General features: G+C 43.1%; 1 protein-coding gene across 1 annotated transcript; it reads right to left on the bottom strand.

The window, feature by feature from the left end:
- Positions 1-1,374: 1,374 nt before the first annotated feature.
- cnn1b (calponin 1, basic, smooth muscle, b) lies at positions 1,375-8,507 on the bottom strand. The gene is made up of 7 exons (XM_034539458.1): positions 8,228-8,507; positions 5,083-5,204; positions 4,890-4,956; positions 3,674-3,811; positions 3,451-3,567; positions 3,023-3,169; positions 1,375-2,511 (listed from the first exon to the last, which is right to left on the bottom strand). Exons 1-7 carry the CDS (start codon positions 8,429-8,431, stop codon positions 2,269-2,271), a joined length of 1,038 nt encoding a protein of 345 aa, XP_034395349.1. The 5' UTR covers positions 8,432-8,507; the 3' UTR covers positions 1,375-2,268.
- Positions 8,508-12,385: the final 3,878 nt, after the last annotated feature.

The raw sequence follows: 12,385 nt of genomic DNA, 5'->3' as shown, positions 1-12,385 counted from the left end.
GTGTTTTTTTTTTTATTTTATTGCACAATGTCATGTTTAGTGAACACATATAGAAATACACAATTAAAATAAAAGGTCAAGAGGTTAGCAAAAATGTTAGGTTTGAACAATGTTGAAACAAAGCCAACATTTGAAACGTTGCTTTATATTTCACTCAACATCGTTGACATTCTGGATATCACAGGGAACTAAAAACTACATTTCATTGAATAAAAACAGGGAATGTTTAGATGTTGGATGGATTGAAAACTAGTGTGTACATGTGCTTGTTCCCTCCACTAGATGGCACACCGCTACATGTCAAGAGCTCCAATCTGCCACCCGTTCAGCACATGAACACAAACATGAAGCCTATTTAACACCTAATTCGGACAGAAATTAAAAGCCAGCACATCTGGAAGAGTTCGCAAAGGAGTTCCGGAGGTTGTGTTGTGAAGCACTGGACCCGAGACTGGATATTTATGAATGCACATTACTGCGTTCTAATGGGGTTGGAAATGAATCATATCTACCCTCCAGGAGCATTACATTCAAACATTCGATTGGGTCAACAGAACATTTAAAAAAATGTCATCTTGGCATGATTTACTTAGCAAAAGTGTTTACTTTGAAATTGATAGTTACTGACAGTGGTTGATGAAGTACTCTTACTTTACTTGAGTATGCCATACCATAAAAATCACCCCATTACAAGTCCTATATTTGAAATGTTTAGGGCAGCACCAAATGTTTTTTTTAATCTTTATATTTGAAGCTTCTATTAGAAGTTATTGAAAGTCTGTCATTTAATGATGTCATCACCCTAAATTTCCAGAACTCGTCAGCGTGGGCCTCCCTTTGTGCGCAGCAAGCAGGGGGGGGACAATATTTTTGAAAGCTAAACGCCAACAAATAGGAATTAAAAAGTAGAATATTTATATGGTTAATTATGTGAATTTTGTAAATAATTAATTCCATCTTTTTTTTCCAGTAAATTTTGACTTTGACTCAACTCTGGAGTGACAGGAAATGATTGGATGAGAGGAGTCGGACACAATCCTACACAGCTACCATGACAAATAGTATATTTCTAATATTATCAGTGTAGCCTTGAATGTCAGCGTCAGTAATGAAGCATCAAATTGTTCGGTCCAGCCCAAGAAATGTTACTTTGGCAAAAGAGGCCCCTGTGAGTATTACACTATTTTATATATTATTATTATAACCTCATTTGTAAAATTGTAAAGTTCCTCTAACTGACAAATAAGTGCTGTGGAGTAAAAAAAAAAAAAGCACAAAATAATCATCCAAGTGGCATCAAATAGAAAATACGCTGAGTCCCGACGGAGCTCAAGGTGAGCAGCGCAAAAACAAAAGAAACAACAGGACAAAGACTACTGGTGACTAAGTTTACTCAAACGTCAAACTATATATCACAACACCTACATTTGCTCTCTTCCCCCCACACAATACTTCCTTAAAAATGTGCACATGCACACAAAAACTTGTTAAAGAAAGAAAGCGGCACGGTGGGTCATTTGGCAGCTCGTGAACATGACAGCGCGGGTGCTCTCAAACAAAGCGATGCCCGCACGAAGCTGCGGGGCCCTCCTGCGTCGCCGGCCCCTCGGCTCAGTCTGTGGACACACACTACTCTCTCTCCCCTCCCCCCCCCCCCCCCCGGTCCACAGGTGCATTAATCCCTGCGGCGCTCCCATGTGGACATGGACTCAGGTTAAAAAGGTTCAATAGCACCAACTCGGCCACTTGTTTTTCCCTTCAGGAAAAACTGGAAAATTCTGCTTCTTCAGTGCTCAAACGTGATTGGAAGGGTCGGGAGGTGAGGCAAGGGGGGGCGGGGTCAACAGTAAAAATAAATCTCTAATTACAATGACGGTATAAAAGACTGTAGCAAAAAAAATATTCTATAAATAGCAAATATCATTAAATCGGAGTGTTGCTTTTATGTTGTTCTTTTTTAGCAGTGACAAAGTCCATCAGAGCAATGAGACACAGAGGTCGGCCGCCCCATGAAATCTCTGACGCGAGGTCAGTGCAAACACTATTTTGAACACTCTTTTTACTTTTACTCCCGGAAAGACAAACGAGGAATTCCGAAGAGTAAAAGCACGTTTAGAAAGAGACGCGGGACGAGGACGACGGTCGGCGTTAAATAACAGTCCGCTTGGTTTTTGCTCGTCACAAAGACAGCTGCGATTGGTTGTCTGAAGTTAAAGCAGGAAGTGGGAGAAGGGGAGGGGGGGGTGAATGATGGAGGCTGCCGTCCTCTTAGTCGGAGTACTGGTAGCCATCGAACTCCGCCTCGCTCCCGTTGTTGAAGCAGGCCTCGGTGGCGTTGGTGCAGTACTTGTTGTCGTAGACCTGGCGGGGCAGCCCGTAGGTGGTCATGCCCTGCTGCGAGGCCACTTTGTTGGTGCCCATCTGCAGGGAGATGGTGGTGGTGTCGCAGTGCTCCAGGTCCAGCTTTTTGTCAAAGATGTGCCTCCTGGTCCCCGGGGCTGTCATGCCGGCCTGGGTAGGGGCAACATATGTGTTATTTACATTGGAAATAGTTTGGGCCTCAACGGTCGATGTCTTAACACCTTTTTGAAGTTTGAAGAAGAGTTCTGCTAAAAAGCGACACACCTGCTTATATTCCCACTTGTTTTAAGTCACATTATTGTGCATTTTACACTCACAAAAAGAACCAATTCCTTCTACCAATGACTAGGGATTTCTTCTATTCTTAATGAGGGATCTTTGTGCTTTTAGTTCTTTTCCGACACACTTCAACTGTTATTATTCTTTGCCATCCCTTCCATCAATGTATTCAATACTTTTCAACAGTGTGTATTAATGCTCGCCAACTATGTCAACCAACTGTTTGGACTAATCTCTGCTTTGCGTGCGTATTATACTTTGCATGCACTCTCAACCGCACCACGGCGTGTTGACAACAACATTATAGAACAGAAGCCTCGCCCTTTAAAAATGTAATTAAATCAATTCACCTCGTAGTGTAAAAGGACAAGCGTCTGCTCACCTGGCTGGCTCCCTTGTTGGTGCCCATCTGTAGGCTGATGGTGGATTGGTCCAGTGGGTTTTCCATGGCCATCTTGGAGTCATACAGGTGGCGCCGTGTGCCATAAGAGGTCATGCCCTTTTGGCTGGCCAACTTGTTGGTGCCCATCTGGAGACGCAGCAAAATGCAGTGAGTTACCGAGCTGAAAACACACCGTTATGCCCACCCCCACCCTCCTAAAGGCTTAAACCCTTGCTTATCGGATGTTGAGTGTGAAAGACTGAAAGGGGTTAGTGGTGTACAATTGTTTTTGCTTTTATATATTTTTTTCTGCCTTGATTTTAAAGGTTTTCCAGGCCCTTGCGCCCTCTGGACACATGCATCTACAACCCAGAAAGCGCGGCCCTAAAATGATCCCAGGTTTGTCCATTTATTTCAGCTGCTCTGACCTGCAGGCCGATGACGTTGCGTCCCTCCAAGAGCTTCTCCGGGGCGAAGCGCCGCTGCTGCTTCTCAGCGTACTTCACTCCCAAGTCGTACTTGGAGTGGAAACCTTTGGACTTGGCCTGAGAGAGAGAGAGGTGGTAATAAGAGTGCATTGTTTGTGGGTGGGTGGGTAGGTAGGTAGGGTAAGGTAGGTTGGTATGTGTGTGTGTGTGGCGCCGCCCTCACCAGTCCAGCCAGAGCGATGAGCGTGCTCTGGACCTGAGTGTGGTTGACATTCTCAAACAGATCGTTGGCCTCGAAGATGTCATCTGGCCTCAGGCCGTACTCTGTGATGCCGCGGACAAAATTCCCTATGTTTTCCAGCTGGGGGAGGAAAAGAAAGATGAAAAAAAAGAAAGAGACAATAGAGCTTGTTGAGAAGAGCATCCATTTTTTTTTTGTAAATTATGTTTATTCTCAAAAGCACAGAGTACACAGTCATACATTGCACATGTTATTTTACATTTAATTATTCAGGGTGTCCCCGCAGCGAGAACTTTATTTTTTTTAAAAGAACATTTTGGTTTCTGACGTAACGTCCTGAGCAGAGATGCACCGATACTGTCTCAAACAGACGGATCTGGCCCCTATTTCTATTTATTGTACAGTGTGGTACATTGTGGTACATTGTGGTACATTGTTCTACAGTGTCTGCATCGCCGACACTAGAACAATGTACCACAATGTACGATTATGATATTAATGTTATGAACCCAAACACGAGGGCATTAGATGTTCCGACGTTTGTGGGATTTCCACAACAAGTATAAAGCAGAAATAGTTTTTTATTTTTTAATCCATGGTGAATGGCGGAAGTTATAAATGTTTCCTTGGAGATAAGCCACGCCCCCTCAAGCGCGAGTGAAGTTAATGAATTGATTAGATTTTGCCATGATTATGGTCTGGAATTCCTCATATACGTTCATGATCATCTCCTGCTCCTCAGCGGAGAAAAAGAGGCTCTTCCTTTGAGTTTTATTTGCCTTTGTGCTGTTAGTAAATCATGGTTTCTGTGATCGACGCTTCCCCCTTTTGAAGTCGGACGGGCACGCGCAACTATCCTGTGAACTGACGTCTGGCTCAAATGCACAAGATGGTTTGAGGGCGGATCAGCCTTTGAGAAACCGGGATAGCCTGATGTCAATCATCTTGTTAATTTTAGCTCGCTAATAGGACATTTGCTTGACTTTGTTGATCCAGGTACGAGAAATAGGGCCCTGGTCTTCATCAACCAGTAAATATTGACTAACTCGGTGTGCATTCCTTTGTTCATTATCACGTGTTAATATTACAGTGGGAATTTTTGTAAAGGGCTTCAATCAAGCCTTTAAAAAGCTTGTTTTGTTTTTCAGTAATAATAATAATAATAATAACAACGTCTTCTATGGAGCTTCTGCATTACCTGGTGCCAGTTTTGAACGGAGCTGTTGATCCTTCTCACAGAACCCGGCCGGAGCACATTAATGAGTCTACAAAGAAAGGAAATGAAGAGAAGAAGAAACCTCTAATAATAATAATAATAATAATAATAATAATAAAGAAATCAGTTTTAGTAAAGAGGATGATTTAATGTATCACAGTCTCGATTCACTCACTCGCACAACAGGACCCCGTTCTTCAGACTCTCCATGAAGCCGTCCCCAACCTTTTTGCCCGTCACATCCTCAATCCACAGCCTCAGCTCCTCTTCCTTCTGGTGGTCGTACTTCCCTGCCAGCTGAAGGGGGAAGGGGGGTGGGGGGATTGGGGTAGAGCTCAATACAATACTTCTTTCATGCCAGCTTTTCAAGAACTAAAATGAACCCCAGTTTCACACACTTTTCAATCTGTGTCGTCTCTGGAAGTCTTACTGCATAATAAAAGATACCCTGAGATGAGGGGGAAGAGAGAGAAAACAAAAAGCCCTGTGGACATTCCTGCATGGGGAAACGCGCCGCCACTCTCTCTTCTCTCCATGCATTTCCTTATTGGCACAAGCACGTTGCCCCTAATACTTTGAATTCTGGCATTGGGGTTTAAGGCTGCTTGAGCCCCCCCCCTCCCCCTCTCACTGCGCACACACACTTTCCTGAATGTTCTGCCGATAAGTCAGTCACAGTCTGGAATCGGCAGCCAACACAAACAATTATTTCAAAGCAGCAGGGATCGCGGAGCTTCCAGGCCATCACACCAAACTTGGGAGAAACGGCTCTGGCTCCCCCCCCACCACACTCCTTTCTCCCCCTCTGACCGACTGTCTTCTCCGATCGGCCCGGCTCGTATTTCTCTCTCCCACTGGGTTTTCCACAATCTGCCCTTCTACAGCGAGTCGAGTGCTCAGACAAACAGAGTCTGATAGAGAGATGGGAAAGGAGACAGGTTGTTGTTGTTGTTGTAAGATGCAATCAGAGTGACTTGTTTTCTGAGCCATATTCATTCATAACCACGGTCCAAAAATTGTATTCCTACAATCTGCTTTTTTTTTTTTTGTAACGCAGAGGCTGTTTAATCCGTGTATGTATGCATGTATATTTTCAGCTGTATTCCTATTGTTCGAAGTTATTGTGTTGAATTACATATCTATAATCCTTTAAGTGAGGTATTGGAAAAAACGCCACTAAGTCTAACATTGGGTCAGCTGTGGTTTCCTTAACAGTAGGATCGACAGGTTGTTGTTGTTGTTGTAGTAAGATGCGTTGTAAGTAGAGAAGACTCAAAGTCAGTGAACTTTCAGTAATGTCGTGGAACGTCAGTTACACAGGTACATCTATGGAAATATGGCAAAGATCAGCTAGCATTAGCCACACCCATAGACCTTATAATAGAAGTGGACGTGGTTACCGTGACAACACTCACTGGTTTGTGGACGGACGGTTTTGAGAACCTCAAGTTCAGCGATTTGGCCGTCGACATTTTGGCTTCTTTTTTTTTTTGCAACCAGTGAATGGAAGTGACCATAATTGGACCTGGAATACCTGTCAATTGCAAGGTAGCCACGCCCTAAAGCATACTCATGCCATAAACTCATGTTTACTGAGGGAATAAATGGAGTAGAGTCATTTTCTCACAGACTTCTATACAATCAGACAACCAGAGAAGTTGCCCCCTGATGGACATTAGAGAGAATGCAAGTAACGGCACTTCATTGGCTTAACATTGCCACCTGAGTGTACCGAGTAATGGCGGGTTTGTGGATTATGAATGTGTAAGAGAAAGAATGCAACATTGGTCCACACAGCCTATGCCGAATGTCACAGGCCATTGTGAAGTATTGCACATTACCCTGTGGGGTTCAACTGAATGAATACATCCACCTGTCTGTTTGACACAGAAGTTCCTTCGCACACAAATAAATAAAAAAGGACCCCCGCTGACATTGTGTCTTCTCCCCGTGCAGCGGCGGTCCATCGCACGGCTTCGGCATGCGCCATTCACCCCCCCCCCCCCCCCACACACACACACACACCTGCGTTCTGTCATGCTGGACTGCGATGTAAACTGTTTAGAGAAAGGACACCTTCTCCAGTTCCAAGCGCAGAGCGCTCGGCCAGTCCTTAAAAGGCCATTAGATTACGCCGATTGTACCTGTCAAGTCTCTCTGCTGCGCCTCTGACATCACGATTGGACCGACCATCAGCCGCTATGACCCGCTGAAGACTCAAAACCAAGAAGAAGAACATTCATTTAAACCCCCTAAAAAAAACCTCTGACTGTGACCGAGTGCCGAGTAGCAGTGATGAAAGGAATGTGTGGGACCGAAGCGAAACGATGATGATGATGAGGATGAAGATGATGGTGATGATCTGAGATTCGGAACACTCACATGCTGACCTTTCTCCTCCTGACAAGACTGTCGGCAATTCTGACTCACCCCACCGCACACAGTCACTACTGTCACAACACAGAACAGAACTACATTATACGGACAATAGCTGTATTGACACTTCCTGTTCACGACTGCGAACGCCGGGAATGCTGGGAAATACTGTGCTGTGCGTCTGCACTTTGTCTGGCACGACACACTGTGATGGAATGCAACTACAAGCACGTTTACTCGAGCACTTAAGTCCAAATATGAGGTGTTTCTACTTTCTATTGCCGCTTCACACTGTATTACTTCACTGTTGTACTTCAATGTAACTGTAGTACTTCATGGATCGATATTTAAATTGTTCAGAGCATGTGAAGTTTAAATGAGCTCCAGCTCAACTCCTGGTGACATCAAGACGCTGCTTACAACAAAGATAACAATCCAACACTATGATACATGAAACATGTGCACTTTGATATTCATATTTCTCCACTTTACTGTACATTTTGAATGAAGGCGCTTCACTTGTTATGCAGTCTTTTATTTTGTTTTACATTGTGGTGCTTTTTCCATTATTGACCCCATGTAACACACACACATACAGAGTGGAGGAAGTCACCCCCCCCCCCTTTTTGTGTCCTTTCTAACCTGTTGAACTACAACTAGCATGCGCCAATCTTTTCATCCAGCAATATCTCGTACCATCTCCATATAAGGACTTATATATCCTAGCAACAGCCATTTGCCCACAACCCACCCCCATATAAAACTTCCTCTTTAATGTCGGTATAATTTATGAACAAGACGTCAAAATAAAATAATAAAAAAGGGCCACAGGGAGTCTCTACAGTGAGCGTCATCGTGCTAAGGCTAGCCTGCGGTGACCCTTGACCCCCACAATACTCTTCCACATGAACACCGTTACTCTTCACACAGACCGGGGAGCCTACCTTACTCTTGACCTCGGCAGAGAGACCGAAGGCTGGTCCGCTCCTGAAATGTGTCGTCATTCTGCCGCTTCGTCTATTTACAGTGGAGCCGAGGAGGAGCTTTAAAAATGGAGATGCGGGGGGAAAAACGCTCAGAAATACTACCAAAAAAAATAAGTCCCGAACAATTCCGTTTGCTGTTTTTTGGGGTGGGGGAGGTTTCATCAAATAAATAAAATAATAATAAGTGCTCGTCGCGGTAGTGCTCGGGAGGGACCTGCTCGGGAGGCTTCAGAGACAACTCTCCGACACTTTCCTGAATCTTTTTTAAACTCTTCCCATGTGTGCGCTCTCTGATTGGCCCGCGGCCGCCGTCCAATCCGGACGCGGCCTCCTCTCTCTTTTTTTTGGGATGAGGTGGGTGGGGGAGAGAAGTGGGAGTGCGGGTCTGTGATGTCACCGCTCGGGTATTAGATTTAATCAGTGTCACTTTTTCCACCTTCACTCGGGTCGGTCGGGGTTGCTGTTCACCGGGGTTCAGATGCACTTTGCGGGGGTTATGTCATCGGCATGTTCCGATGCTTTTCGGTCATGGCCTTGAAATGCGATTCACAACCAATAACAATAACACAATTCTAGTATATGATCTATTCAATATGACAATAAACCTAAGAGTAGTACAATTCTATAAAATGTTTTTAAAAAAGTATACAATTTTAATATGCTAATAATTGTAATAATGGGTGTAAAAATAGTAGTTACAGCAATAACGATCATTACTGATGAACCACATTTAAGTTGGACCTGATGATTTGACAAGATGAAAAGTTAATGAGAAAAGTCATTTGAATGCATTCTCTGGGTATCTGTTGTAGATTTTCAATTTCAAAATGTTTATCAAATAGTTGATAACAATGTCAATATTCAAAACAATTAACTGAGCACCAACAAAAACAACTTATTAATTGTGGCACAAGTTGAGAAGTCAGGGAGATCACCATTTTAATAAATAAGAAACACTTTGAGCTGCCGATTCCGAGGCCTCGGCAGCCGACACATCCTGCGTTGGATTTTGTTGCATATTATCTCTGGCATGACATCCCTAACATAGAAAATGTAGCCACCAGTATGGCAACAAACAAAAATATATACATAATATATATATATATATATATATATATATATATATATATATATATATATATATATATATATATATATATATATGTGTGTCCTTTGATTGCATTTCCACTGCAGATTGCTTTGAACATTTCAACTTTCACATCAAGTCTAGAGAGAGGGGGTCACGTTGGTTGAGTATGCACCCCGTCTCCATGCTCCTCAGCAGATGGAGTCGCACGTCGTCAAATGGCCACTCTTCCAAGAAGCAAAGGGACGGCAGCGATCACACGTTCTGACCACAAGGTCCATTTGGAGATTTTCGATATATATATAAATATATATATACGTATATATATATATATATATATATGATATATATATACATATCATATTATATATATCATATTATATAAATATATATATATATATTATGATATATATTTATATATAATGATATATATAATATGATATATATATAAACATCCATATAACAATCAATATAATATAAATATCAATATATATATTTATATATCATATATGTATTATATTAATATGATACATATCCATGTACATATATATATATATATACACACACACACACATTATATATATATATATATATATATATATATATATATATATATATATATATATATATATATATATATATAGATCTATATACTGAGATCTCTCTCTCTCTCGATCTATCTATATTTACACAAATATACTGCTGCGGGACTGACGCAGCATATTTCTCATTGGTGTGAGTGTGCGTAGAAGCTTCTGGAGAGCGCCTGACGTGACTCTGGGAGCAATGAGGTGGTTTTCCTGTTTTATTTCCGTGCGTTGCTTCCCAAGGATGACAAGGAAAAGAATGCATCAGATTTAGGGGGTCTGTGGAGTGTCGGGGGGCTGAGTCAACCCCTGCTTTCCCTATTTGTGGGTTTGTTTGTGTGTGCATGTGTGTCACTTCCAGACACATGGCAGGCATGTCAGAGAGGAACACTCCAGAAAGGCCAGGGCCGGATGAGACAGGGATCCATATGAGGCGGTGCTGGTGGCGACCGACAGTGAGAGATCACTGGACACACTGTCTGCCAGCGGCAATGCAAAGGGCCTTTCTATGTGCACCATGTTTCACTGACATGTTTCATTGACATGTTTCACTGCAGCTGCAGCTTAAATAAAATACGAATCGTTTGCTCGGGAGATGGGAATTGCAGTTGAAAGTCCTGAAAGCATGTCAACATTTTTCTGAAAGTCTTCATTGAATCCATCCCTTCCATTTGTCGAAGCACCGGGGCGCTGTGAACTCAGGGTGGGGATTTAGACATTTTTATGACTAAATATCTTAGAATTGTACATTTCTTTCCCTTCTATTAAAAAACCCCAGAAATATATATGCAAAAAAAAAAAAAAAAAAAAAAAAAGAATTGAGTGTTTCTCCACCAGAATGACCTCCCGGCAGTGTGTAAAGAAGAGAGTATGACCGAACGGTCAAACTGATGACGAAAAGGAGAAAAGATGTTCTTATGCTGTTGCACAGTTGGAATTTGGACAGATGATCTCAGTCTTTTTATGGCCCCGATGAGCTCAGAGCACCAATAACCGGCTAATATCCAAGTTAAAGTTCAAATTAAATTTTCTTTTTAAAATACAGCAACATCGCACTAGACCTCGTAAACTGGTTAATCTCCCTCCTCATGCCATTGCAACAAAGTACAACCTTTAACTTTTCTTTTTGTATTTTATAATGAACCAAGATTATAATATTTTATCAAAGCATAAAATATTAAAAGTCATGCTCTCTCTCTCTCTCTCACACACACAGTCTTATAAACATTTCACGGAGGAGGAGAAGAAGCACACAAATGGAATTTGGACACTTTATTTGGGCATGATGGGAGAAGGGAGGGGCCTAAGTTGACTGAGCGATAGAGATGTAACGTCCTGCGAAGGAGGAATCACTCTCACTAAAAATAAGAGACGACAGTCCGATATTTACGCGGTGGGCTTCTGCTGTTTACGTTGGCCACACATTTGTCTGACGTCTGGCTGTGAGGACGCCTCCAGATACATTATTGTGTTGCAAAACGTCATGTGGATGGCAGCCAATGAGTAAAAGGTGTGTGTGTGTGTGTGTGTGTGTGTGTGTGTGGGGGGGGGGGGGGGGGGGGGGGGGGGGGGGGGGGGGTTACATGTCTTTTATTAAGTGGAGGGTGGAAGCCTGTGATGATGTGCATTGTATTAACAATTGAAATGCACGTTACTTCAGAGCTTGGCTCAGGTGGCAAATGGAGCAGTTCAACCGTTTGGTGCTTTTACAATTTCCTAATAAAGCTTAATAACAATGGGATAATAGGACGGGGACTGGAGACGACCGTGATGTATCAGAGTTCAAGGACTCAAACTTTTTAGGAAGCAAGATGCAAAAACACAGACAGGGGGAAGGAGGGAGGGAGATGGAGTCAGAGATTAGTGTTGTTTCAGAAACTCAGATGGGCATTTCCACAGTGAGCACCCCCCTCTGACTCCTGTCTGGCTATTTATGGTTGAAGTCCTCACGATAGTCCACGGCATCATAATTCCAACCGTGTGGCTACAGTTGGACAAGCGAGCGTCAAACAAAGCTGGCTCATCGGTCAACAGAACCGCGAGCGTCAACTCAGTTCTGTCACGACAGAGGAGGAGCCGGGCTGACACTTCCACCACCTCCACCCCGCCGCATGTCCATGTGTCCACGTCTCAACGACTCCGACTCACTCCAACTACTTCCTTCTCAAACCGACATGCCCGGTCCTCACGCTTCGGCGCGTTCATGTCGACTGACTTTTAAAACGGCACTAATCTTCCAACTCTTTCACTGCTTTCGCCTCTCATTCTCTCACCACGGTCATATGTGGGACACGGTCTCAGGCCTTCTCCGCTCAACAAAAGGTTGGCTGGAATTAAACTTCAACAAACCCCTTTTGTTCAAACACAATTCTCGTCCGCTGCTATTTCCACTTCCTTCAGTGCTCACACTTCAATGACTTCTTTTTACCCAAAAGGTTGAAC

This window comes from Cyclopterus lumpus, chromosome 8, assembly GCF_009769545.1.
Source record: "Cyclopterus lumpus isolate fCycLum1 chromosome 8, fCycLum1.pri, whole genome shotgun sequence".
NCBI lineage: Eukaryota > Metazoa > Chordata > Actinopteri > Perciformes > Cyclopteridae > Cyclopterus > Cyclopterus lumpus.
The sequence above is the reverse complement of the archived record's forward strand: the minus strand, read 5'-3'. Positions and strand labels throughout refer to the sequence as shown.